Here is a 27,078-nt window from a genome sequence, read left to right as displayed (position 1 = left end):
GTTATCTGGTGCTGAGAGACCTGCAAACTGTGCTGTTCTTTCGATCCAGTTAGGATTCCTTCCAGTTAGGGTTAGGGGACATCCACTAAAATTGAGTGTTGGGGGAGTTAGGACAGACAAAAGAGAATATTTCTTTACCCAGTGTGTAATTTGTGGAACTACTTGCAACAGGATGAGGTAATGGCATCTGTCCTGGATGTCTTTAAAAGGGAATTGGACAAATTTCTGAAGGAAAAGTTCATCACAGGTTACAAGCCATGCTGGGTATGTACTCCTGATTTTAGAGGTAGGCCACCTCAGAATGCCAGTTGCGAGGGAGGGCACCAGGATGCAGGTCTCTTGTTGTCTTGTGTGCTCCCTGAAGCATCTGGTGGAACAGATGGGCTTTTTGGCATGATCCAGTCAGGCTTTTCTTACGTTCTAGTCCTACTATGTGGAAATGATAGCTAGTATATCATGGTGAAGAATGAATACGTTCTGAAGCACTCGTGAACTTTTTAGACATTCCATTGTTGCACTCTGAAATAACTAGGAAGTGAGTGGGGAAACTTCACCTGTTGATTGTATACCTGGAAACATCACTTTCCACTCCAAAGTCAAGCTGTGAAAGGCCCAGGCAAAATATTAGTGTAGTGAGCCTACTTTGTAAAGCTAACATACAAGGCTATACAAAGTTTTGACTGCTTACAGGGCATGGAAATTAAGGTGACTTGACTTATGATCCTCTGTGTTGAGGGGGCAGAGAGAATAGTAACTACTTTTAAATTTTAGTGATCTGAAATTGGAGAGTTTTTTATTGATATGAAAATGGTTTGAATGTTCTGCACAGTCAAAAGTGGGCAGTTAACTTCACATCCTTTACATGCAGATCAGTCCTGGAAGATCTTGGAGGCCTGTGAAGAATGGAATCCTGTGGAAAGAAGAAACTACTTTAGATGGTTACACACAGTTTGAATTCAATCTGGGAGGATCATCATATGCCACAAAAATCAGTGTTGGGGAGCACTATTGCTCTTGCTTGTGGTGGGATATTGGAACCTTTGTACTGTATTGGTGCCAGAAATAATTGGGTTTTTTAACTTATAAAAATGAACTGAATGAGAATTGAAGTCAGGCTTGTGAATTTAGGGATGACCCTGACCATTATGAGTGCATATCATTGCCATTATATTCAAAACCCAAGATCAATCAACTCTACCACCTATTTCTAGCATTGCTGCTGTGCCTTTAACAGGAGCATGACATGTGGAAATTGAGCAGGTAAAGAGAAAGGGATGAAGGCTTGACCTGCTTAAATTCTTCACATGGGGATCCGTTATCTGAGTACAGCAAGGGGGGAAAGTAGCAACACTAGCTGCAGTGTACTAAAGTACTTGCCAAGTGCCTTCCACTAGATTCTAACTGCTAGAAATCAATGGGAAAACATTGGGAGTGTCTTGGTATTTCTTGGGTGGGAGTGTCTTGGTATTTCTGGATATAGGTTCTGCTAGCTTATAGTGCAGTGAGATACCAACTCTGCTTCTTGACAGCATGAACAGATGCTAGTGGATCTGGATGAGGGACGTGGTTGCAATGCTGTAGCAAAGCTCACCTGAAAAGCCATTAATCTGAGTTAACCTGTTTCCGAGCTAGTACAGAGTAGCTCTATGTTGAGAAAAATCCATAATCTGTAAGGCAGTGCTTTAGTAAGAGTAATAGGTGAAGGGGAGGGGAGAGAAGGAAGTGTGTTGTAGGAGCCTCAGCACATACACCATTCAGTGGCTGTTCCAAGTCTGCAAAACAAACCAAAAAAACCCCGAGTGTCCCAAATTCCACCTTTTGATTTTACAAACTGCAGACTTCTTGAAAGTCTTATGCTGAGCAATAGGCATGCAGGTTGGAAACCTGCTTTGACTCTCAATGAGGAATTTAACCCATTTCTGCCCAGCCCATAGATGTACACTTTTGATCCCTGTTGCATATATGCAGTGTTGGGTAGAAATGGCTTAAAGGGGATGCCAACCAAACACAGGCCATGTAATATAATGATTCAGGATGTCAGAAGCTCACTGAGTCTGGGCCAGTTGCAATCTCTCAGCTGAACCTAATCCGCCTAGCCTAACCTGCTGAGTGTTTAGGATAAAATGAGAGAACTCTGTGTGCATGGGCAAATCTTAGTTGCATTTCCAATTTTTTTTAAAAAGAATTAACACTACTAAAATGCAGAGAAAGTAAGATCTTCTCTGAAGGAATTTGTTCCTAACAGTGAAGAAGAGTTCTGTAGCTGCTCAGGGTATCCGAAGAGAATGGAGTGGGAGAGGGCTCCCCATGTCAAGGAATAGGGCATAAGAGCATCCTGTGTGGTTTAGAACCCTATAAAATTACATGCTGTGTCAGTATGTATGCAATGCATACATATGTATGGTGCCTGACAGCCACCTCGAAGTGTCCTAGTGTGAGTAGTTAAGTAGCATTTTGGTGCATAGAGTTTGGGAATTTGCTCAAATATACTTTTGAGATGCAAAGGTAATTTGCAGTGACCCAGGCAGAAAATAGGAAAGGTACATGCCATTTTTTGATGATTGTCCTTAAGTCAAAAAGATTATCATGCCACATATACAAGATGGTGAGTTTTTGCAAACAATTTTTTCTTTAAAAAAAAAAAAGTTTAAAGCCACAACATCACTTCAAGTGGCAGAATACTGTAATCCAGAAATACCAAATTTCTTGCCTTTTTTTACAAATGGATTATAGCAGCTTATTCTTCCAAGAGCTCCACATTTGAGCTAGAGTGACAGATTGTGAACCACATGCAAAGTATTTATTTGCTGGCATAGCAAGTCTGGAGATTTTGGGTGCTTAGTGATTTTAATGTACAGTGTCAGACCAAGGAAGATGGAGGTTCTGAAAAAGGTCATGTTCTTGGTACAATTGTATTTGCAAAGACTAAGATTTTGTACTGTCTTAAGAGTTGTCAGAACCTTATAAGCTCTATATCTTTAAGAAGGACAGAAAAAGGTTTTCTGGGAGGGATAAGGTATGAATTTTAACAGCACAGCAATGTTGAGTCAAGGTGGATGCATAGGTTTTATTGCATAGGTTTTCTCTTAGCATTCGGATGTGATAATCCTAGCATTTAATATGGATCTGGACTATGCAAGCTTTCAGTTAATATCTATGCAACTTTTCGTTCTCTTTCCATACGAAGTTCCTTAAGATATTAAGGATTTTACTAGTTCTTGGGGAGGAAGATTGATGCAGCCTTAACTGCAGGAACACTTCATGGCCCCAGTCAGTTTAAACATACAAAATGTATGAGTTGCTGTTAGTTCCATGGGACAAAGAGAAGTTATCTGCTTTGAATTTTGCCTCTCAACAGAGGCACTGCTCACACCTCATATTTTGAGGAGCTTATTGAAGTGGAAAATTTTTCACACTTCTCTCCCTCCCACTCTGTATCAACTATACAATCCTACATTCTATGGTTGATCCTGCCTGGAGTGCTCTGTTTTTAACCGGTAGAAATAAATTCAGTGTTGCTATTACTGTATTCCTGTGCTAGGAAATGTTTTGCTTGCTGAATTTGTCTGTCATGCAGTTGGTTTGAGGCACAGGTCTCAGTGGGGGGAAAAAGGTAGTAACCTTTCCTGGGTGTAAAAACATTTAAATAGTATTTACAGATGGTGGTCCCCTATTCTGAAGTTCTGTTCCTCTCAAAATGCCTTGCGTAGTTGCTTATAGCCCAGCCCAATGCATGTCTAACAGCCCTATCCTGAGTGATCTACTCAAAAGTAAAGTCCCATTGTGTACAGTGGGGCTTGCTCCCAGGAAAGTGTGTATAGGATTGTAGCCTAAGTCTTATTGAAATCAGTGAAACTTATGCCCAGGAAAGTGTGCATAGAATTGCAGCCTTACTAGCACTGCCAACAAAAACAAAAAACCCTAATCCTGAAGTTATTTACTACTGATTTCAATAGATTAACACTCAAGCATATTTTTTTAGGATTGTAACACAAATTTTGCATCACTAATTGAGATGCAATTCTAGGACATTCTAGGAAAAACAACTTTCTGCTCGCCTAGGGAGCACTGGGATATACAAAGAGTACTTTCATGCCTCCTTGAAGCGGCTTTGGATCAGTCCCATACAGACACAGCCACACACAGGGTCTGTTTTGTAATGTGCAGGTTCAATAAACATATTAAGACTGTAGTCAGGTGATAGGTAATGGTTGTTTGTTTTTCTGACAGAAATTGGAAAAAGGCAGCAACAGCCAGCATTCAGAGCAGTGCTTACATAGAATATTGAGGAGAAATGAATCTCTAACGTTGTACTATATGATAAAGTCAAAAATGGTCATTTGAAACCATATTGCTGAGTAGTTTCAAACACAGTAATAGAGAAATGGATGAAAGTAACCCCTGCTAACTGGGTAAGAGGCACGCTTTCAAGTGGGTGCTCCTCTTTATAGCAGGGGGAGAGTAACTAGCCCACCTCACCCCAACAGCGTCTTTTCTAGTGACTGTCTGCTGGTGTTCTTTTGCATCTTTTTAGATTGTGAGTCTTTTTGGGACAGGGAGCCATTAGATACTTGATTTTCTCTGTAAACCACTTTGTGAACTTTTAGTTGAAAAGCGGTATATAAATACTGTTAATAATAATAAATAATAATAATATGGAGAAGCACACGACTGGAAACCAAAATCCTTCAATATACTGTATTATAATTTAGTGAAATGTCAGATGATAAAGTGCTATGGGGGTGTGGAGGAATGGTTTGTTAAATGGGCAGGGGGCAATGTACTTGTGCAGAAATACATTTTCCCTCCAGGATGTTATCCCCATATCTCAGGTGGAAAGTTGAGGCTGAGGCAGTGTGGTTTGCCAAAAGCAATTTTATAAATTAATGGCTGAAATTTGATTGGAGTCAGGAAGGTCACTGCTCATGCTCTTGGCCACTGCATGGTAGTGGCTTTTGGGGACCCATCTGTAGAGTTGAGGATTCCTGTTGTATGCTCCAATACATCACTGTAAAGTGAAGCCTTTGGATAAGGGAAGGGGGGCTGTTCTCTTTAGCAAAGGCTTCCCCTTGCAAATGCATTCATAGCTTGGCCGCTTCCTTGGCTTTATCTCTGCCTCTGAAAACAAAAACAATTTCCAAGTTTTATCCTGTGCTCTTAAGTTTGTCACTACTGGCATTGGAGTTAGTGGCCCTGGTCTTTTGGGGAAAGCGAAGTTTCATTAGAAGCCCAATCTTATATATGTTTCCTTGCAGGTTCCACGAACGTCTTTGGGCATGCTACCTAGCAGGTATGTTTAGGAATGTTTGGAATTGGGTTGGTGCAGTGGTTTGAGGGTTGGACTTAGATCTGGGAGGTCCAGGTTCAAATTCCCTCGCAGCCATGAAGCTTCCTGGGTGACCTTGGGCCAGTCACTTGCTCTCACCCTCACCTACCTCACCTAGAAGAGAAAATACACAAATCTTGATCATCTTTCAAGATATGGGAGAGTCTAATTATCATGCTGACTGCCCTTTCAGCAGTGACACCTCAGCATTGCTCAGCAGCTGAGAGCCTGAGGGCCAGATATAAAGCTTCTGTGGGTTGCATCTGGCCCCTGGGTCTTACTTTTGACACCCCTGGCCTAAGAAGCATTTCAAAGAAGCGAGGATTGGCACATGCACCTTCAACTTTCTTGCTTTTACTGTGCATCATACAGCACTGGTTCCCAACCTGTGGTCTGTGGACTACAGGTGGTCTGCAAGACCCTGAGAAGCAGTCCCTGAGGTCTTAGGAGAAAAAAATAACCTTGATCACTTCCAGTGTCTTGTGGAGCAAGCAATCTCCCATGGACCACCAAAGGGTGGAGACCGTCTGCAACCACAACCACTTAAGTGTCAGCTGTGGCTGTGGGTGGTCCATTCTCTGGCCTCTATTAGTCTGTATGGGTGCACTTGAGCAACAGACCACCAGAGATGGCAGAGGCCAGACCACCTACAGCTGCATGTGGTCCATGCCAATTCCAGTTTGGCCTGTGGGCTCCTAAAGGAGGTTGGGAGCCACTGTCATGGGAGCTTAACTGTCCTACCACACACTGTTTTGTCCTCTTTAGATATATACTTGTTCTGGTGCATAGCGCAGATTTAATGTTTGACTTGTGTGTGTGTGTGAGAGAGAGAGCGAGAGAGAGTGTGTGAGTGAGTGTGTGTGTGTGAGAGTGACAGAGAGGTTGCTACCTGCCCTGAGTCTGGAACACAGTGCCATACAAATCCACACCTTTAGGATGCCATGTGCACAAATCTTTGGGACAGTGATATCTGGTGCAAAGGCAATGGAGAGACGAGGGGAAAGGCAGGCTGTTTCTCTCGCACGGATGCTCTTGTGAAGTCCCTTTGGGTTGCGCGCGTTTACAAAAGCCAAGCCAAGAGCCTGGGGGGTGCTCTGTACAAAGGCGTCGGCGTCGGCAGCTGGGGTTGGGGCGGTGCGCTGTACCTGTGTCCACAGCTGCTGTTGCCAGGAGACAGAGTAGCTAGCCGGGTGCGGGAGGAGGAGGAGGAGGAGAGGCAGAAGGGAGTGGGCTGCCGAGGCTCGAGCAAGACCAGCAGCAGCAGCGGGGAGCTCTGGGTAAGGAGCGCTCTCGCTGTTGCTACAGCGCTAAGCCGCCGCCGCCGCCGCTGTTCCTTTCGGAGCGAGAGGAAGCGCGAGCGAGGGGGTGGCATCCGACTGCAGCCATGCTGAATCACGGGCGCTGATTCCATTCCCCAGATCGCGGGCGACGTCGGTGGAGAGGCGGCACTCCGCGCCCGGGGACCGGGGGCCAGCAGGGTGCATGCAGAGTTCAGGCTCCGCTCCGGCTGCGCACAATGGACGACGAAAGGTCGGTGCTGCTGAGCGGGGCTGTGTGTGTTTGTGCAGCCGGGCGCCTTTGTGCGTGCGTGGAGGGGGTGGCAAGCAGGGCATTCATGGCAAGCTGTCGGCTCGGCCCACCCGCCCCGATGGGGAGAAGCTTTGCCTGCTTCCCGAGCAGTGGACTGTCCTGCCGTTACCTGCCAGCCCCTGCGCCCTGCAAGGTTGTCACCCTGCTTTTGGCAAGGGCTGGTGCGTGGCTCGCTGCAACTTCCCCCGGGCTCATTCATCACGGGATTCCCTTCATCACTTCTGCAGATCCTGCCTCCTGCCCGCACTTCCTGCCTTGGATGGCCCCTGTTGAAAAGTCTCTCTCCCTCCTTCCGCCTCTCGGTGTTTTTTAGGTTTGGAAATCCCTTTGCAAGCATCTGACCTGGGGTGCCCTGCAGTAGTTGACTGGAGACAGTTTGCAAGGAATCTTCTTGGGAAAAGGAAATTTCCCAAATTTTTCCTTGAGGCTGGGCAAAGCTTTCAACTTTTGGGGAAAAAAACAACCTGATTTTGCATGTCATAAGCTCACCGGGAAGACGGTGGGGTGAAATATGTGTGTGTGTGTGTGTGTGTGTGTGTGTGTGTGTGACTTGTGAGCACCCGGCGGTGCATTAAAATACAATAGCAGCAAGTGATTAATTCAAGGCTGCTGACTCTGGTATGAACTTTTGCTTCTATCCCCCCCCCCCACCTACTATTTTGGAATTCACTTTCAAATCCACAAGTACATGCTTGCTTGGTTGCCCTGGCATAGCTGTTAATATAGGTGAAAGGATAACTTGTTTGGGTTTAATGAAATCTCAAAGTACAAGACCTTTTTTTTGAAGGGGGTAATCCCAAGTGGTTATTATAGAGCAGTGGTTCCCAACCTGGGGTACATGTATCTCCAGGGGTACTTGCCAGGGGTACTCGAAAAAGAATTGTATAATGCAGAGAAAAGGCAGGTCTGTATTAGAATGCCTTGTGCAAGTCCCAGCAGCTGCTAGTTTCCAGTCATCAAATTGTGACTTATCAGATATGGATCAGTAGCTGAAAACATATAAATTTGAAATAACAGCAACTATGGGTGCAATCCTAACCCCTTATGTCAGTACTTTCCAGCACTGGCAAAGCGGTGCCAATGGGACATGTGCTGCATCCTGCAGTTGGGTGGCACTCACAGAGGCCTCCTCAAAGTAAGGGAATGTTTGTTCCCTTACCTCAGAGCTGCATTGCCCTTATGTCAGTGCTGGAAAGCACTGACATAAGGGGTTAGGATTGCACCCTGTATTAATTAGAAACATTCTGCTAATATGAGTGGTACAATTTATGGAAATGGATTGCCAAGGAGTATGCAAGTGTAAATGGTTGGGAACCACTGTTATAGAGCAATGATTTTCAACCAGTGGGCTACGGCACATTGGTGTGCCACAGATGGTGCGCAGGTATGCCATAGGAGTTTGGGGGAGGGCCATTTATTGGTAGGGCCATTGGGGGATAAGATCATCTCCCTTCCCCATCAGCGGCATGATGTGTATTGTCAAATTGTCAGAAAACTGGTGGTGTTCCTTGACAATTTTAGCGCCTTGTCAGTGTACTGTGAGATGAAAAAGGTTAAAATAGCTATTATAGAGACATGTCTCTATTAGTAGTAACACCGGATTGATTCACACAACCTGTTGTCCTAATGTGGGGTTTTAAGAGCTGTTTTTGTACCCTGTACTCATGGTCACTGCTGATTTGAATTCTTTTGGGGCAAGGGGTGGTGAGAAGTTACATGTGCAGTCACCCAAGTAAAAGCAGCATGAGATTTTATCTGAGGCTCACATGATCACTTTGATCATATGGTGGGACTTGATCTGATCAGATCATCACACCAATTGTGTATGTGATCAACTGTGGTTGCATGTTAAAGAGCTCTTAATATAAAGAAATGGTTTATTATGGAAGGAAAGAAATGTAGAATGTGAATCTTAAGTGATACCTGAGTGCCAATACTAAAATATTACAATGTTTTCTCCCCTCTTCCCTCCCCTTTGACTGTTCCTTTATAGTCTTCCATTTCTGGTGTCTTAGTTCAAATCTTTTAAAGTGTAATTCCTTCATGCTGGCAGTTTTTCTTGGCACTTAAGCTAATAAGACCGAACACGTAGGGATCTATTGTGAAGGATCTGCATTTGCTTCCTTTAAAGCAAATAAAAACAAAAGCCAGTGACCTGAAACTTGTCAGATGAAGAGGCAAACAATGATAGCTACAGTACTGGCACATAATAGAGGGGCCCTGCTTTTTGAATAGTATTGTTTGTTCAGCATCCCAGAGATTTTAAGCTTATTGTGATAAGAAGTTATCTTAATGTGTGGAACGTGGTGGGAGATTGTATCCTCTTTCCCAAGAGACAAACTACAAATGTGTTTTTTCCTTAAGTGGCTCTAGGACTTCATTGTGGCAAAATGCAAACTAATGATATGCTGCCCAGTCAGCCCCCCCTCTCAAAAAGCATTTTGCTTTCTTGAAAAACAAGACTTCCTTTTCTGTCAAGCACTTCCTTTACACATTGTGAACTGGAATGCTTTAGAAAACTTTTAAGGCTCTGCTGTGCTTGGAAATAAAGACATGCAATGCAAATCTCTCCTATAGAACTACTTGCCTTTGGTTGCTGTCAGTTTGAAGAAGGGCAGCTTTTGATGCTATTTTAAGGCTGAGATCTAGTGCATTTTTACTTGGGAATTGCAACTCAGTTGAACAGAGCCTCCCTTTCTCACATGCACTCAGAGCCATGTGGAAGCTGCTTTTCCATGGTATGTGAATGCTACATGGGTGGGATCAAGAACATTGATCTTTGCCATACAGTCATTTCTATCCTACCTGGTAGCGTGGCACTTGTGTGAAAAAACTCATGTGATTGGCCCTGTGCTTGATTGAGGTATTCACATTCATATCATATGGTATTGCGTTTGGGGGATGGGGGAAAACCTCAGTTCACTTTTATGGCTAGGATGGGTGAACAGACAGTAAATCTTTCGGAGTTTGCAAAATGGTCTCTCTTCTTTAGTAGTCATTTGACTGAAGCCTGATAACAATTTGAGTGGGGTGAGTTTCATAACCAGTGCCTGCTGCAGAATCATGCCAGCAAAAGTTTTGGTCCACCTGCAATCTAATGGAAATATGTCATAAGTGGAGGAATGGGAGTTTGCTGCAGTGTCCCCATGACATGCCGTCAGCAACTCAACTTCAAGACCACCAGCACTTAGGGAGTGATTTGCATGCTTGCGCTGTGAAAGTCTTTGTGGACTTGAACCTTGCACCAAAGTTGCTTGGAGTTTTGATTTGTGAGGATGGAGGATTTTAATCTCTGCATTGTTCATAGTAAGGACAATCCGTGAGAATCAGACATGTTGGTTTTTTTTTAAATTTGTCTGTGATTTCAGGATCAGGGGTGCCTGTATGTAGTGGACAACACTTTTAACAGAATAGTGGTAGTAAGCAGGGATTTTTCTTTGGTGAAAGCTGAAACTGGAAAAAGTAGCTAGAGCCAAAGGGAAAGATAAACCACAGAATTAAAGCATTGATTTAAATGCTTTGAGGTTGCTAAGGCAATTTAGGAGATTTTCTGCTGTCTTTTGAATTATCAGAGATCCAAGTCTGCTCCTGTGTGTTCGGCTGGAGGAAAAACCAAGGTCCAGCATTTCTTCTACACTATAGAAGTATGCTTAAGTATGCAATATTAAATCTGTTTATTATGGAGTAAGTCCCATTTTACATGCACTGTGCTGGACCACATGTCGACTTTTCTTGTTGCTTCAGCTTCTGGGAAATGAATGACGGACACTGGAAAAAGGATTAGAAAAGGAGTGGAATGAATGGAAGGGATGTGTTCCTCTTTCTGGTAGTAACCAAGAGTTGCAGAGAAGTTTAGAAACTGCAATTCTGCGTTCTTATTTTGTTGCAATACTTGTAGTTGAACAGAGCTCAGGTTCCCGAAATCAGGAATTACAATAATTTCTGTAGGGCCATCAATGCACATAATAGTGCATTATGGGGTGTGTGGTAGTTGAGTGGAATTTTGATGGGTGTGAATTGTGTCCTTGCCAGAGATGTGTTGGAAGGGAGGTGTGGTGCCACAGTTCAGAGGGTGATGGTTTTGAGAAGATAACGGTGATGGGGGTTGGACAGGTTATTCAAAGAGAAGGAAGGCTAGTCACAGGCTACTTGTATTTCTGGTCCTTTCTCCAGCTCAGGGATGCCTGGTGGCTCTGATGACAATCCTTTGGGCCTGAAACTATTGCTACTAAATCTTGGGTCAGTAAATAATAAAACCAGCCCGATCCAGGGCGATCGTGGAGGTAGGACTTGGCTTTTATCACTGAGACCTGGTTGGAAGAGGCTGGGGGGATGGGTCTCTCTCAGCTATGCCTACCTAGTTTCTGTGTACAACAACCACCATGGCTGCATAGGTAGGGAGGGTGAGTTGCAGTGGTTTATAGTAGAAAACTTATCTCTGGCCAGACAATCTGTGTAACAATTTGCCAGATTAAGGTGCCTTTGTATTATGCTGACAGGGCATGATAGGATTGGGATAATGCTGGGGTACGATCAACCTTGCTGTTTAGTTGCTTCATGTAGTGTGGGGCCTTCTGCACCAGGCTCCCTTGAGAGGTAATAATGACTACTGTGACAATTTGGTGGCACTTTGAGGATAACATCCCCCACATTTGTCATGACTTGACATTGAATAATTATGGAGCAAGTTATGTTAACTTCATACTTGTGTTGCAATGAACCAGTAACCTGAGGTACAGAACAATTTCACCTCAGCAAACAGTCATATGTACTGTACAGTCTGTTCTCTTTATATGGGCATTTGCTATCTGTGAATTCGCTTATCTGCAAGGGGCAGAATTGCAACCTACTTCTTGCTATCTCTGGCTCTGTTCTTGTTATCCATGAATACTGTGCTGGTGCACTCAGGGTGGATGGGGGGCTCGGCGCAGCGACAAGGGGGCAGGTGGCTGCGAGAGAGGTTGAAGGAGAAGAGACGGTGGTCTCCTCATGAGCGGAAGGCAGCACCAGCACCATGCAGGGGTAGAGGAAGAGACACCTATACAATATACTCCAGTGGTGGAAGGGATTGTGGTAATTGTGTCCAACCAATTATACTCGTTTTTTAGAAAGTTGTCTGGTTTGGGTCAGTTTTCCACATCAAATGGCATTGATATTGATCTGTGGAGAATCGTTGGACACATTTGTGCCCGCTTCCAGACTTACTCCATCATCTTGGGCACCATCTATCACCCAGTCTCATAGACTTCAAGTTAAGATTCAAAGTTCATAGAGTATATGGTGAAGAGGGTCCCCTGGAATCTAACCCCATTTTCTCCATGGGTTCAGTGATTCATTATCTGGTATCCACAAAGTTTTCCAGGAGCCTAACCCTAGTGGATAACAAGAACTGACTGTAGTTCATTCTTCTGACAAGAATAGTTTCCAAAACAGACGTTCTAACATTCACAGTGAAACTGTTCTACATGCTTGGGTTTCTTGAAAAGTTCCCTGACATGACTCGCTTTGCATGTTACTTTGATTCCAGCCCCATGCTAATGGAGGTGTGAGTATCCTGTTTCTTGACTAGTGATTGTCTCTACACATGAACAGCCTGGTAGATGGCATGCATGGTATGCTGTTACAAGTCAGCTGCTGCCAGTGGAATGTATATGATTGATCCTACCCTGTGACAGCTTCTCTGTCCTTTTCTTTGCCCTCTCGTACGCGTTCCGTTTTGCAATCATTTATCAGTACAGAATATCATTGGAAGTTGCCAAATACTGCTCGGTCTCCTAGCCTTTTAGTGGTAACAGCAAGCAAAATCTTACAGAGCTGACCTGCACAGTTGTCATTTGTCAGAAAGCAAAAATGTTGCAAAAATGTAAATACATGAAAGAGAGCCAGTACCCTGGACTTCTGCTTACCAAGTATGATATCAGTATCATTAGCTGCGATGAATCACAATGATCCCTGAAAATCACTGAAGCGACACTGGTGAACATTTTAATGAACCTGGCTCACCATTTCAGTCCTTTAAAAGTCTTCCTAGTTCTGAAGCACAACCACTTTTGTGCAGTGAGAATCTGCAGAAAGAATGAAATGATGATGACTTTTGCATCAGGCTCAGCAGTCCTGAATCAAAGAGCAGTTGTAGTGGCATCTTGTGTGAAGTGTTATTTGCTCCTGTTGCTCCTTGGTTGCATATAGTAACATTACTAGTGTCAAAATGACTGGCATTGGAAATAAGTAGTTCTTCATAGGGTTTACTATTTAGGGGTTTCATAGCTATGTTTTAGGATCAAGAAAGTTGAACAATTCGGGTTTCAATTCTATGCACATTTTATGTGAGACTAAGTCCCACGGAACTCACTGGGTCTTCTGAGTAGGTGTGCATGGGATTGTGCTGTCAGCCTTTTCTCCATCAGCACTTACCAGTTGGTTGACAGCTCTGTTGAGGGAGCCGCTTTACCTCTTGCACTTCTCTTCAATCCATCTTTGTGACTTGCATCCCACCCAGCAACAGTTCATTTGACTGGATTTGGTTCACTGTATGTGGAAAGATACTCTTTCTCTCAATACCGAACTAAACAAACGCATCGGTAAAGCAGCTACCACGTTTTCCAGACTCACAAAGAGAGTCTGGTCCAACAAGAAGCTGACAGAACATACCAAGATCCAGGTCTACAGAGCTTGTGTCCTGAGTGCACTTCTGTACTGCAGCGAGTCATGGACTCTTCGCTCACAACAGGAGAGGAAACTGAACGCTTTCCACATGTGCTGCCTCCGACGCATTCTCGGCATCACCTGGCAGGACAAAGTTCCTAACAACACAGTCCTGGAACGTGCTGGAATCCCTAGCATGTATGCACTGCTGAAACAGAGACGCCTGCGTTGGCTTGGTCATGTCGTGAGAATGGATGATGGCCGGATCCCAAAGGATCTCCTCTATGGAGAACTCGTGCAAGGAAAGCGCCCTACAGGTAGACCACAGCTGCGATACAAGGACATCTGCAAGAGGGATCTGAAGGCCTTAGGAGTGGACCTCAACAAGTGGGAAACCCTGGCCTCTGAGCGGCCCGCTTGGAGGCAGGCTGTGCAGCATGGCCTTTCCCAGTTTGAAGAGACACTTGGCCAACAGTCTGAGGCAAAGAGGCAAAGAAGGTAGGCCCATAGCCAGGGAGACAGACCAGGGACAGACTGCACTTGCTCCCGTTGTGGAAGGGATTGTCACTCCCGAATTGGCCTTTTCAGCCACACTAGACGATATTCCAAAACCACCTTTCAGAACGCGATACCATAGTCTCTTGAGACTGAAGGTTGCCAACAAGACATGTGGCAAGAATACTAGCTTGGTGTGGTCCTGAAAAATTGGAGCTATATCAGTGTGGATCAGTATATTCATGAAGGCAAACCAACTATAGCTAATTCATCAGAGTTTGCAGAGTGTTTACAGGAACACTCAGTCAGACTGAGTGTATCTGTAAAAACCAAGAGACTTCTTGCTGTGCTTCATAGCAGGACTTCATAGTAGAGCAGATTCTCTCAGAAAAAGATGACAGCTTGGGAAGATTTCTGATGACATCTTTGAGATCTACTCTTTGTGGCTCGCAAGCAATCAGTAGTCAAAACCCTCTTAGTAACAATTTGTTCCTTCAGTTTGGAAGCACTTTGCAACTCAGCAGCTGAAAGATACTCTGTGAAATGGTGGCAGAAACAGCAGTGCTGGAAGGGCAACCTGCATGATGATTGGGCTCTCGCAGCACCCCTCTTCCAGAAGCAGCACTTCTGCCAATGCGTCATTTCATAGCTGATGGTGGTGCTGGGAGAGCCCAATTATCATGCAGACTGTATCCAACCTTGGGCCTTAATTCTGGATCTTAACACTGGTCTAGTGCTGCCAGAATTAAGAAGAAACTTTTCCTTGATAAACAGTTGTTTAACTGGATGAGATTAAGTTTTTTTAAATTTGAATTTGGCCCTGACTCCAGGTGGGCCAACAAAAGCTAATTTTCTTGTTGGCCACAATATTTGTGTTCTGTCTTCTTGTTGATTTTTTTCATGAGTTTTTTTGATGTCTTTTAACATAAAATGGACAAATATTTTTCTATGATTGAAATATTAATTTTTACCAGATGTTAAATGCAAGTTTGGGAAAATGAGATGAAATGGAATGAGAAGGACTGAAATGAAATAAACAAAATGCATGTAATTTTTGTGGAGGCAGGGTGTGTCAGCAGTTAGAATTTCTTCTGATAGTGCATAAGGCAGAAAAAAGTTAAGAACTTCTGTCCTTGTGGCTGAATTGTGTTTCTTGATGATGGAGATTAAAACCAGTATACAATTTAAGCAAGAAACATCATCCACTTAAAATTGATCACTTGAGTAGGTTTTTAGAGAATGGCTGCTGTCACCAAATAAGGTGAATTCTTGTTGGCCCTGTACTCTGTTTTCTTCAGCATGACAAACACTATGTAATCATAATATTTAAATGCTTCTGCATCTAGGCTCTTAAAATTAAAACACAGAAGAGGCAGATGAAGGGGGAGGTAGATGGAGTCTAGGCTTAATAGGGGAAGAATATTTATTTCAGTAGGCATTTGGTCTTGTTTGCTACTGGTAAGAGAGTTTATTCTATACTGCTGCTACTGTTGGAGCAGGTGAGCACACATCCATTTCCAGCAAAAGATCTGTGTGGGGGTTGGGGGAGGATGGGCAAAGAGACACAGTTCCTTCCTCATCAGTTTTCCATGAAGGGCAAGAGGTAACTTTTCGCATGTAACTAGGACTCTGCCAAAAGTAGGAGCACCTCCTGCAAAAACCCATCCAGAAGACACAAAAGCCACACACCCCTTTGCTGTGGAGCAGGGGTGCCCAAACCCCGGCCCGGGGGCCACTTGCGGCCCTCAGGGGCTCCCAATCAGGCTCCCAGGGAGCTGCCAGTCTCCAGTGAGCCTCTGGCCCTCCAGAGACTTGCTGGAGCCCATGCTGGCCTGATGACCTCTCACCTGAGCTATGGGATGAGGGCTCCCTCCACTGCTTGCTGTTTCACATCTGTCATGCAGCAGTGGTAGAGAAGGAAAGGCTGCCCTTTCTTTGTGCAAGGCCTTTTATAGGCCTTGAGCTACTGCAAGACCTTCATTCATTCATACAAGTTCCATCTCTAATAAATTCATTTATGTAAATTTATTCAAATCTTAAATGTAAATTATTCCCCCCCCGCCCCTGACAGAGATGATGTGGCCCTCCTGCCAAAATGTTTGGACACCCCTGCTGTGGAGGAAAGAAGGGCCTTGCTGTGTTGGCCTTGCTGATGTTTTCTTGTAGGAGGTAGCACTGAGGTGATGCTGGCTCTCTTTGCAAACTCCCAAATTGTGAAGATTTTATTGTTCAGGGAGAAGGAGGGAGAAAGGAGAAGTGGTTTCTGTCCTGCAAGTTTGGCTTTTCCAGACAATTTCCCCCCCCTTCCCTTCCCATTGTGCTCTTGCAGGAGCCAGCCCTGAGGCAAAAACCTACCTGAGGGCTCGGTCCTATCCAGCTTTCCAGAACAGATGCGGTTTCAATGCAACCCCAAGGCAAGGGAACAAACACTTCCTTACCTTGAGGAGGCCTCCACGACTGACTTCACACCGCTGGATGTAGTATATGCCCTGTTGGCACAGCTGCACTGGCACTGGAAAGTTGGATAGGATTGGACCCTTTGAGGCTTATATTTTCTTCCAGCCCTGCTCTGTAGAGGAGGGATAGTTTCTTATCCTTCCAGTTTGGGCTTTTGTGGAAGGCCCCAGCAGCAGCACAGGACTACTTGTACCTTCTGCGCAAGCCCAGGCCAAACATAAACACCCCTCTGTTTCCTGAATTCTTGGCATAGACTCTGAGAAGAGATGGGTTTGGCAATTAAGCCAAGGCAAAATTTGTTGGCTGCTGAACAGTAGGCTATGGCAACTGTAAACTTTTTGATGCAAGTTTCACTCTCCTCGAATGCTGTTGCAAACCTGGATCTGAAAGAGGGTGAATTGTTGACAGTGACACTGAGCAGTCACCATGTGCTGCTTAATTTGGTACAAAACACCAACAACTACACTGCCCAGTGGGTTTGGAAAGAAACAGTTAAAGAGCTGGAGAACATGGATTTGTGCTCTTCTTAATCATCCCCCCCTCCCCAAGATGCTTGTATTTGAAGCGTGGCAGGGTATTTCGATAAATACTGTAATAATTTCCAGCTTGTGTGCAAGTTACATAGGGTGTAAAGGAAAAACTGCTGGAAATAAATAAAATATTAAGGACTCCTTTGAATTGAAAGCTTTAGCCCGCAGTGAAGGCTACCTGCTACATCTCTGTATGATTTGTACCTCTGATCTTGTCTCCCTCTGTTCGGTCTCTCTGCATAATTTTGCTATATCTCTGCTTTAGCCAAAAATGGAAAGAGGCCTGCTTTTTCTTTAGGTTTTGCTATGTGTGGAGCATCAGTCCTTTGAAACTAGCAGGACTGTATGTTAGCGGCACACAGGCTGAGCGCGCTATTGTTGTTTTCAAATTTGTTATTTTTAAATGCAGCAGCTTGTGCTGCACCAGAGTTTGGGTCAAGGAGAAAGGGTTTTTTGTGTTGGCTTAATGAAACTCGATTGCGAGGCAGGTGTATTCCGCATTCATGAAAGTGCTATAAATAAGAGTGGTGGCAGAGGGGGAAATGCAGAGTAAAAAAATAAGTGTAGGCTTTGAAGTGTTTAAACCAGTACAAATGTTGAGTGAAAGCTTGGGAATGAATGAAAAAAGCAAGTAAGAGTGTGTGTGTGTGTGTGTGTGAGAGAGAGAGAGAGAGAGAGAGAGAGACAGAGAGACAGAGAGAGACGTGCACAGACAGTTGCCAAGGTTCTGTTCCAGTCTCCTAACATTCCAGCTTGCTTAGATTGCTTTGTTGAAATGGGTTGAATTCTCCACCTAACCTGGATTCTGCACATAACCATGCTCATAATTTTTTACTCCCCCAAACACTGGTTTTGATTTATCACCCAACCTGAAAGTGCTCCTTCTACATTTTGTGCGATGGAGTAAAGAGCTTTTCTTTTCCATACTTCCTGTATCCCTTCCTCCTTGGCCTCTATCAGAGGCTGCAGCTCAGTGTGGGGTGAGAGCAAAAGAGAAACCCTTTCTTTGGGTCTGTGTGCCCAGCAGCCCTCCCCTTTCCTCTTGGACTCCAGCTGTAGCCAGCCACTTTGATTAGAGTAGGAGTGTCAAACTTGTTTCACACAGCAGACTGAATAGCATTCATGGAGCCTGCTGAGGGCCGGACATAATGTCATAAAGCAGGAAATGACATAATTAAGCAGGTGATACCTAGAAATAAACACTTTTTCTTCATTTAGGAACACAAATGACAGAAGAGAAAATATACAAATCTTGATCATATTTTTAAGGTATGGAAGAGCCCAGTAATTACACAGGTTGCCCTTTTAGCAGTGTGGCTTCTGCCAGGTATCACTTTGCAGGTAAGCAGTGAGATGTGCAAAGTAATGCTTTGGCAAAAGCAAAGCTGTTGAAAGGGCAACCCACATGATAATTGGACCCACCCAGAGCATTCGCAGCTTCTCCCTTTCTCACCTCTCTTGGTCTGCTCCTTCCCCTATACTGTTCTTTTTCTTCTGAAGCCTCCTTCCATTTCTCCCTCCTACTAATTTGGCAGAAGTGGTCCCACTGAAAGGGCAGCACTGGGATAGCGCAATTATCACACAGACTGCCCTTTTAGCAGTAACACCTCAGCAGAAACAACATGGCTGAAAGTGTTTCCTGCATGATAATTGGGCTCTCCCAATGCCACTGTGGGAGCCCAATCTCCCACAATTGGGCTCTCCCAGTCCCTTGGGAAATAAGGGATACCTTAATGGTTTTGCTCAGCTCTGATGGTGTTCTTTGGTACACCCCTTTCTCATGCACAAATGACTGACTACCATTTCTGTGAGGAAAGGAAAACACTGCATTTGGTGTGGGAAGCCAAAGGAACACTGGAGAGATATGAAGGAGAGAGTCTAGACTGGGGAAGGGGAGTTAAGCCATTTCTGCCCAACATTGCATATACGCAACAGGGAACAAATGTGTATACCCGTGTGCTGGGCAGAAATGGGTTAAATGTACCAGTCATTCGTTGCAGGAGAGGGAAGAGAACCTGCACTGGAGGGGGTGGTATGATAGGGTACAAAAGAGCTAGGGAAATATTTATAGGGAAAGAAATATAAGATTGAAAAGTGGTAGGATGGAGTGGGTCATGGACTGGAACTCTTGTCTGGAATCCTTGTCATCACGGAGAAGGAGCTGGAACCCTGTTTTCATCTTGAAAGCCTTCAGTGTGGGAGAGCCCGCTGGAAAGTCTGCCTTTGTGACAGTTGTGACTGTCGCTCATTGGAGGTTTTCAAGCAGAGGCTGGATGGTCAGCTGTCAAAGATGCTCTAGTTACCTGTTCTAAGGACTAGATAATGTCCAACACGCCTTCCAACTGTAATGTTGTATGATTTGATGAGCTCCTCTCCAACTGCATGGGTCATCTGGTAGTATGTAATTTTTTTAAAAAAAGTCAGGGGTGGTAGCATGGAAGTTTCTAACCAATATTCTCAAATAAGTCTCTGGTCCAGTTTAAATGTGAAGCGGGGCATGTAGGTAGTTAGAATTTACCTATCAGGTGCTCCACATACCCAAAGTTTTGTGTAAAATAACCTTTCTTGCTTGCACCTACAGTGCTACCTCACCAGGGATTTCATGGCCTGCCTTATATAGCACCAGAGGACCCAGTTTAAACATGAAGCTGGCTGTTTGGAAAGCTGTCCATGTTCTTCGGCACAGTGTCATGTTTAAATGGGTATTTTTCCTTTGGGAAAGTCTCAATTAGCCTTCTCCTTTTGAGGAAGTGTTTACATACAGCTGTATCAGCAGTGCTGTCAGTGAATGTACTTTTTGTTTACTGGGGAAACTGGTTCGGCAAGATTTTATGTTTGTTTCTTGGCCAGGTGGAGGAACAGCATTACCTTTAGATTTATAACCAGTCTTTTGGATTAAGAAAATACTTTCCCTCTGAGAAAATTTATGCATTTCAAATGAAACGCCACTGGTGAAGGCCTTATCTAAGGTTCAGTTCACATACCCTTCAGGTTGCTTTGAAATGTTGGGGGAAGGACAAATTGGCTCACTGTATGATTCACTTCACCACCTGTTCAAGTTGTGTGTTTTCAGTGCATGCTGATGGTTCATTGTGTTGCCATAAAGTCTTGTGCATCTATTGAAAAATTAGAATTGGGATATATGGTGAAGAAATGTTTGTATTCCCTGAACCCACTTGTTAATGCACTTTTTACGGTAGCTTGAATTGGCCTTTAGTCTTGTGTTGAAAGATTCACTGGGTTGCTTCTCGTGCCATATGGAAGTGATTACAGAGGATGTATGAGTGAGTTCTGTGGGGATATTTGTGAATTCCCCCTTTGCACAATGCTTGGAAAGAGGATGTGTCACTCACTCTTGCATCCTCTGTTTCTTCTCCTTGTGATATGTTTGTAGGTTGTTCCCTCGTTTAACAAAGAGTTAATGTTTTTTGGCTTTTGTAAGTCCAATGAATGAATGGCTGTATGAAGCAAGTGTGATTTTTGCTATTACATCTTTTGAGCCTATGTAATTTATTTTAAAATTTTTATATGCTGCTTTCTCTCTGACAAGTACTCAGGCCTTATTACTCATCCTTTTAACATTTTCTAGAAGTTGGCAGAGTGTGTGTGCATGTGTATCTCATTTGAAACTTTACAAGCCTGTGATAGGTATTCACAAATATTGGTCTCAGTTTAGAAAAGAACTTGTGCATGTATTCCTTGCACATATTTCACATAGTTACATAGAAGGCATACTCCTCTGCAAAATGGAGGTCTTAAAGTGTACTCCAGTTACACTTTACAAACTTGGTATGGACAGCTGCTCATTCCAGATAAAAATCCTGTAACGTTTTGTGGTAGATGGTAATGATTTCAGACAATAATTATGTGTGTTCTGTAATACTTTTGTCAAGTTCTTGAGAATAAAGAGAAGGCGTAAATCTCACTTCCTGTTTTTTTTGCCCTTAGCATCAAGTGGTGCCCCCTACCGCCAGAGGCAGATGGAGATAAGGACCAGCGAACAGTGACCATCAATCCATGTCACATGGGAAAGGCTTTCAAAGTCATGAATGAATTAAGGAGGTATTTGTGTTCATTTTTCATAATCTTTTATTCATTTATGTGAATAAAACTGGTTGGCATCTGCATTACAGTTTTATCTGAAAATAGAAATAGTAGCTCAGTTCAGCTGTTATCTTTGAAGCATCAGTAATATATGAACTTTCTCATCATGTGTTGCCCAAATTACATGTATTCTTATCATATCAAGATTGCCACTTCATTGGTACTGTTGATTCTGGTGTGGAAAGTACAGTACTTGTGTAATTCAAATGACCTGCTTGATTCAGGATTCTAGATATTCCCAGTACAATGTGGAAACAATCAGCATGCAGTAAAGGTCATATTTGAATTGGGCTGGAATGTTTCTGTTTTCATTGCAAAGCGAAGTGGCATACAGGTTATTCCTTAGAAAAAAAGTATTAGCATTTGAGGCCCTTACTTTTTTGTCTTCTGCATATATGCACCTGCTGGTTTTTTTTCCTTTTAAAAAAATCCTACTCCTACAGCAACTTCAGAAAGTTGCCTGAGTAAAATCTCTTTGCAGAAAGTAACTTTAATGCTCATTTTTACTTGATGCAAATTTCCAGCAGAGGAAACTATTTAAATACCAATAATGCAATATTACAGATATTAAGACACCTACACCTAATTGCAGAGGAAAAATTGCTAGTGTGCTACTTGATTTCTGTTTGACTGCCAACCGTCCTACGTACCAATTTAAATTTTCACATTGGGTAAGAAAATGTTCTACCATGCCAGCTACCAAATGAGCAAACTTATTTTTTTTTAATACTAAAAGTCAAATGTGTTCTGTTTTTAGAGGTCAATAATCTTGTCATCACTGCCCCACATATAGTACATTGGCATAGGTGGTGATGTCTATAACTAGTTGCTTTCTTTTGTGATTAGTATGAATATGTGTGGCTGAGTTTGTCTGATATTTCAAGACCAATTTCTGATTGAACATCTGCCTAATGTATATTAAGAAATGTTGTAAATTCATCCATAGCACCTCTGTTGGGCTAGCACAGGGGTGCCCAAACCCCGGCCTGGGGGCCACTTGTGGCCCTCGGGGGCTCCTAATCCAGCCCTCAGGGAGCCCCCAGTCTCCAATGAGCTTCTGGCCCTCTGGAAATTTGCTGGAGCCTGTGCTGGCCCAACGCAACTGCTCTCAGCATGAAAATGACTGTTTGAACTCTCACCTGAGCTGTGGGACAAGGGCTCCCTCCACTGCTTGCTGTTTCACATCTGTGATGCAGCAGCGGCAGCAAAGGAAAGGCTGTCCTTGCTTTGTGCAAGGCCTTTTATAGGCTTTGAGCTACTGCAAGACCTTCATTCATTCATATAAGTTCAATCTCTAATAAATTCATTTATGTAAATTTATTCAAATCTTAAATGTAAATTAATTCTTTTTTTTTTCCCCCGGCCCCTGACACAGTGTCAGAGAGGTGATGTGGCCCTCGTGCCAAAACGTTTGGACACCCCTGGGCTAGCAGAACAAGGGGCTGTCTAAAAATAAGTTCAAAAGATATTTTTGGATAAGATATTTGTTCCTTAATGATGTGATGGAATGCAATTTCTCCTGCTCATTTTCTCTGACTCACACTCCCATCCACCCCCACAGTGGTGTACGTATACTGTATGTACAAGCCTGAGTGAGATACAATGCGTATTAATACATGCAGTAAAATTGCATACTTTGATTTCTTTTTTAAAATAAAACAAGGTTAAATAACTCCTCTTGATGGTAAAGTTCTCTTTGCTTGTGCACACAGTAAATATTCTCCTTTATGAATATATCTCTGTAAAATCATATGTGCATGTCCTAAGTAATCTTGTGATTGCTTTCTTAAATCTCTTGTGCTGTAACTCATTAGATAAATAGATTGGGAACAATCTACCATTTGCTTCAGTATTAACATTTGATAGTATTCAGTATTAGTATTTGATAGACTTTGTTAGTTAGAAACAAACGAAAAGGCCAGACATGGTTTGATTTATTGGTATTGGAGTTGTGCCTTGAGCCATTAAACATCCTCAAGGAGCAGGATATTTAGGCACCTGAAGTAGGACTTCAAATGCTCCTTGTGTTGCTTCCTCCTGGCTTAGTGATATGAGTGTACCCTACTAGGAGAGTGTTGGGTTAGAGCTCCATCTCAGTTTTGTCTGCCGGTCTCCTGTCTGCCACTTTTTCTTTCTTTTCAAATGGGATCTAGGCAGTGGGTGTTGAGCAGGATACTCTCATGCAGTCAAGCCAGGTAGCAGGCGTGGAAAGTCTCAGGTTGTGCAGCTAAGTGGGGAGGGAGCTCTTGGGCTTCAAGGGCAAGTGCTCTTATTCTGATCCCTGATCATACACTGCTGGAAGTGGGTGCCTCAGTTCTCATTATGAGGAGGCAACCATGTGTTAGAAGAACAGAAAGAAGTTTTCACATATCCTGTTCACACGATGAGAGTGATTATCTCATAGTTGAGATGATTTAGTTAGTTACACAGAGATTGTGTGACTATTACCTTGTTAAAATGGACTGTGCTTGTACACAGTGAAGACAAGTTTCATCTTGGAGTTCAGGTATACTGTCTAAGACTGCAGTTCTGTAGAACCTTTATATTCATGCCAAGGCTGCTTTGTAGATGTAACTCATGACTTCATTGCTGTTGTGATAATTTAGGGTGGTTCAACATGACATCAACCTGAATTATGTAGCTGATCACCCTCTGGATCTGGTATTTTCTTCGGGGCAGTAGTGGTCTGATTGTGGGTGATTTCCATGTATTTCCTTTGTTGTGGTCAGATCACTTCCTGGTATGGTTTGAACTTGTTGCATCTTCTCTCATCTGCTGGGGAAGAGGAGGACCTATTAAAATGGCCTAGTCCAGGAGACTGATGGATTTCTGTCTCGCTTTGGAGGAGTTTCCACCTACTAGTTAAATGACCCTGAAATGTGTTTAACCAGAAGGGTGGGATATAAATAAGAAGGAAATACAAAAAGAGTGGCCAACCTGTGACGCATCCAATGGGACTTTGTAGAGCTTTTGAGCAGGAAGTTCTGTGACCCTGGCTTTTTCAGTATCAGGAAGGAAACAGTGAGGGATTAGAGTTGGGGAGGCCTTGTCTCCTCCCCTGCATTGTACTACTGCATGTTCTGTGCTTTGGGAGACTAAAGAAAGACCACACTGGGAGCAGCACGTGCACTATACTGCACAGGATATTGGCACAGTAATACTTTAAATTTGTGACCCATTTGCAAAATGTTTGATCATGCCCAAGTATAGCATTCTTCAGAGATAGCAGCAGTGTTGCTCCTTGGTTAGCCCAGTTAGAGTGCCCTTCTGATGTTTTGGCAGCAGGGTCAGAGCTGCTTTTCCATGCTTTGTTTCATGGAATTGCTGCAATACTTAAAGGCTTGCCATGTTGACTGGCTGAGTGACGATTGCCTGGTAATAATCCACGCAATTTGCTCTGCGTGTGTGGTGGTGGGTCTCCATACACGACTGTGGGATAAGTACAAAAAGAGTGGCCTGCACACTGCTGTTGTAATGCCCAAAGGGTACTGGAGTTACATAGGGGAAAGTCAGGCATTTTAGTCTGTCTTGCTGAACTTGTTGTTCTTGTAGAACTGACTGTGCTTTGCTGGTGCAGAACCTGAGGGGACTAGAGTACAGTTGTTTGCGTGCCAGAGAACCTGGCTGTCTCAACTGTGTACAAGAGGCATTGGGGTGATACAATATTAGATTATTCCTTTTGTAACTTGAATCCAGCGGGGGCTAACGGGAAAAAGAATGACATTGCTACTCTTAGTGGAAGCTAATGGCTTGAGTTGTGCGAGGTGCTCTTCCAAACATACACGACAGCAGCTGCACTTAAGCCTCTGTTGTCTCCCTTGCCTTGTGTGCTTATTGCCGATTATGCTTTTGGCTGAGCCGTTGAAGAACTAAATTGTTGCATTTGCTTGAATGATTTGAATTGGTTGTTTTCTGCAAAGACTGATTTCCATGGCAATATTATGTGTATAGCAAGTTAGGATCAGGGAGACATGGCAGTGATTTTGCAAAGGAGGAGGAAGAAAGCTCTTCTTTACTTCCCTTTCCTTGTGTGCCTTCATGTAGTCTGTGGACATCCTCAATAGAGGTGACCTAAGCAAGTACGCAGCAAGTCTTTTTAGCCTGCAGGACCTTGGTCGTGGCCCCCCTTCCTCTCCCCAGGTGTAAAGTATTTTGTAGATATTGTCAAAGCAGGTACAGTAGTGCTGTCTGTCCATGTGACCTGGAGTTCCTGGGCTCAGGTGGCTAGTAGCAGTGGTGGCAGCTGTTCTTTCTGCCTTCCCCCTTCCTGAGGGTAGACAGCCACTTATCTCTCATTTGGACATGGGTAGGATGGGTGGCTAGACCAGGGGCTGCACTTGAGAAACTTAAGTGGGGAACAGGCAGCAAGCTTGTGTTTTTTCTTGGTTCAGCTTGTGCAGTTCCTCCATCTCAACCTTTCGGTATCTAGTGTGCGCTTGCTAGATTCAGCTGTCTGGAAAGTCCTGACAGCATAACGTTAGTGCCAGTGTGCTGGCTGTGGCATTGTTTGAGGGGAAGGGTATTGGGAGTAGCAGAGGTAAAGAGAACGGAGTACATTCTGACCTTATTTTTGCTGTTAACCTAGTCTTACTCTCTAGTCTCTGTGTCTGCTGCTATTCAGTCTGGGCTGTTAGGCTAAGCGGCAGTGGTAAGTTCTTATCCAGTGTTTTCAGGGTGGCTCAGCCTGCTTGTGGGTAGCTCTTCCTTTTGGCAGCAGGCACAGTCACATGATCCAAAGTCTCTAAGAGGAGGGGCTCTCCCCTTGGCACATCAGACTGGCCTTTGTTAGTTGCAGGTTAGAGGGTTCTCTGCTTGACTCCTGCTTAGCACTGATAGCTTTAAAATTTTTTTTTAAATTTGCAGCTCTAGCTAGTCCCCTTTCTGAATCTTAGTTAGGGGTACTGGGAGTAAAAGCTTCCTTTGCCTTCCTCGGGATCTCCCCAAGGAGGGTTGAAGTGCCTCAAGCCCTTACAGGGCTTTGTTTTGGGCCTTGGGCTCCTAGATTTGACCCCCTCTTGGTGACGAGATAGGTTTTATTGCCACTTCCTTCCACTTGGTTTTGTTGCAATCTCCTTCTATAGAGAAAGTAGGCAAAGTAACCTAGGGGCGTGTGAGGTTGTGATGGGAACTGTCTCTAGACATTCACCCAGCCCAACATAACTGGCTCTCTTCCTTTCCAATTTTGATAGTAATGTGGTCTCTGCTCTGAGGATAGCTTTGGAGGGCTGATGCTAACTTGTATGCCCTAGTTTTGTGGGATTTTGTGGAAGGCTTATGGCAGGAAACCATATGGTAGGAAACCATGGCAGAAGACTGATGTAGATATTGTGTGCTGCCAATTGTCAGGTCTAGCATGCAAAACGATAAAGATTGCCCCCTTTCCTTCATTCTGTATGGTTGAAAAACCAATAGTGGAATCATATGGATATTAAGATGCCTATGCATAATTGCAGAGGAAAAGTATTTTGCAGAAGCTGTAGATAGCAATATCTTCAAACTTATAAATGCCATCTGTCCTGATTATTCAAATGAACCATGTATCCCACTTGGTGAATTCATGCTTGTTTGTATGCAAAAGCATTGTTCCTCTTTAACGGAACATCCTGCACACTCCAGATCCATTTGGATAAATGATGTAATGGATTTTTACACCTTGATATATATCATGGGCATCAGCATGGCCATCTGTGAGCCATGGAACTTTTTTTTAAAAAGAGGAATTGTTGCAGGTTAATAGAATTACTCGCCAGAAGCCACACAGATGAGCAAGTAGGTCTGGAAGACAGAAAAAAATCTGCCACTATTAAAGTACAGTCCCCAACTGAGATGGTTAACATGTCTTTGGGGAAAGCTGAAAGAAATCTTGGTTCTCCACACAAACTAGCTGTGAGTATGTGTGTGTGAGTTCATAATCTATAGATTTTACTTCCA

General features: G+C 43.7%; 2 protein-coding genes across 3 annotated transcripts in view; one reads left to right on the top strand and one right to left on the bottom strand.

Moving 5' to 3' along the window:
* Nucleotides 1-815: 815 nt before the first annotated feature.
* On the bottom strand, nucleotides 816-7,123 carry LOC136640622 (uncharacterized). The gene is made up of 2 exons (XM_066615821.1): nucleotides 6,472-7,123; nucleotides 816-910 (listed from the first exon to the last, which is right to left on the bottom strand). The coding sequence occupies exons 1-2, from the start codon at nucleotides 7,113-7,115 to the stop codon at nucleotides 859-861; spliced, it is 696 nt and encodes a 231-aa protein (XP_066471918.1). The 5' UTR covers nucleotides 7,116-7,123; the 3' UTR covers nucleotides 816-858.
* KLHL3 (kelch like family member 3) overlaps nucleotides 6,590-27,078 on the top strand; it is a 59,912-nt gene continuing 39,423 nt past the window's right edge. Inside the window, exons 1-2 of one of the 2 annotated variants that reach the window (XM_066615819.1) lie at nucleotides 6,590-6,856; nucleotides 20,992-21,105. In XM_066615819.1, the coding sequence (XP_066471916.1) occupies nucleotides 6,843-6,856; nucleotides 20,992-21,105 (128 nt within the window). In that variant the 5' untranslated portion in view covers nucleotides 6,590-6,842. Of the gene's footprint in view, nucleotides 6,857-20,991; nucleotides 21,106-27,078 lie in introns of those variants that run through there. The other variant, XM_066615820.1, reaches the window with a different exon arrangement.

Source organism: Tiliqua scincoides, chromosome 2 (genome assembly GCF_035046505.1).
Source record: "Tiliqua scincoides isolate rTilSci1 chromosome 2, rTilSci1.hap2, whole genome shotgun sequence".
Taxonomy (NCBI): domain Eukaryota; kingdom Metazoa; phylum Chordata; class Lepidosauria; order Squamata; family Scincidae; genus Tiliqua; species Tiliqua scincoides.
The sequence above is the reverse complement of the archived record's forward strand: the minus strand, read 5'-3'. Positions and strand labels throughout refer to the sequence as shown.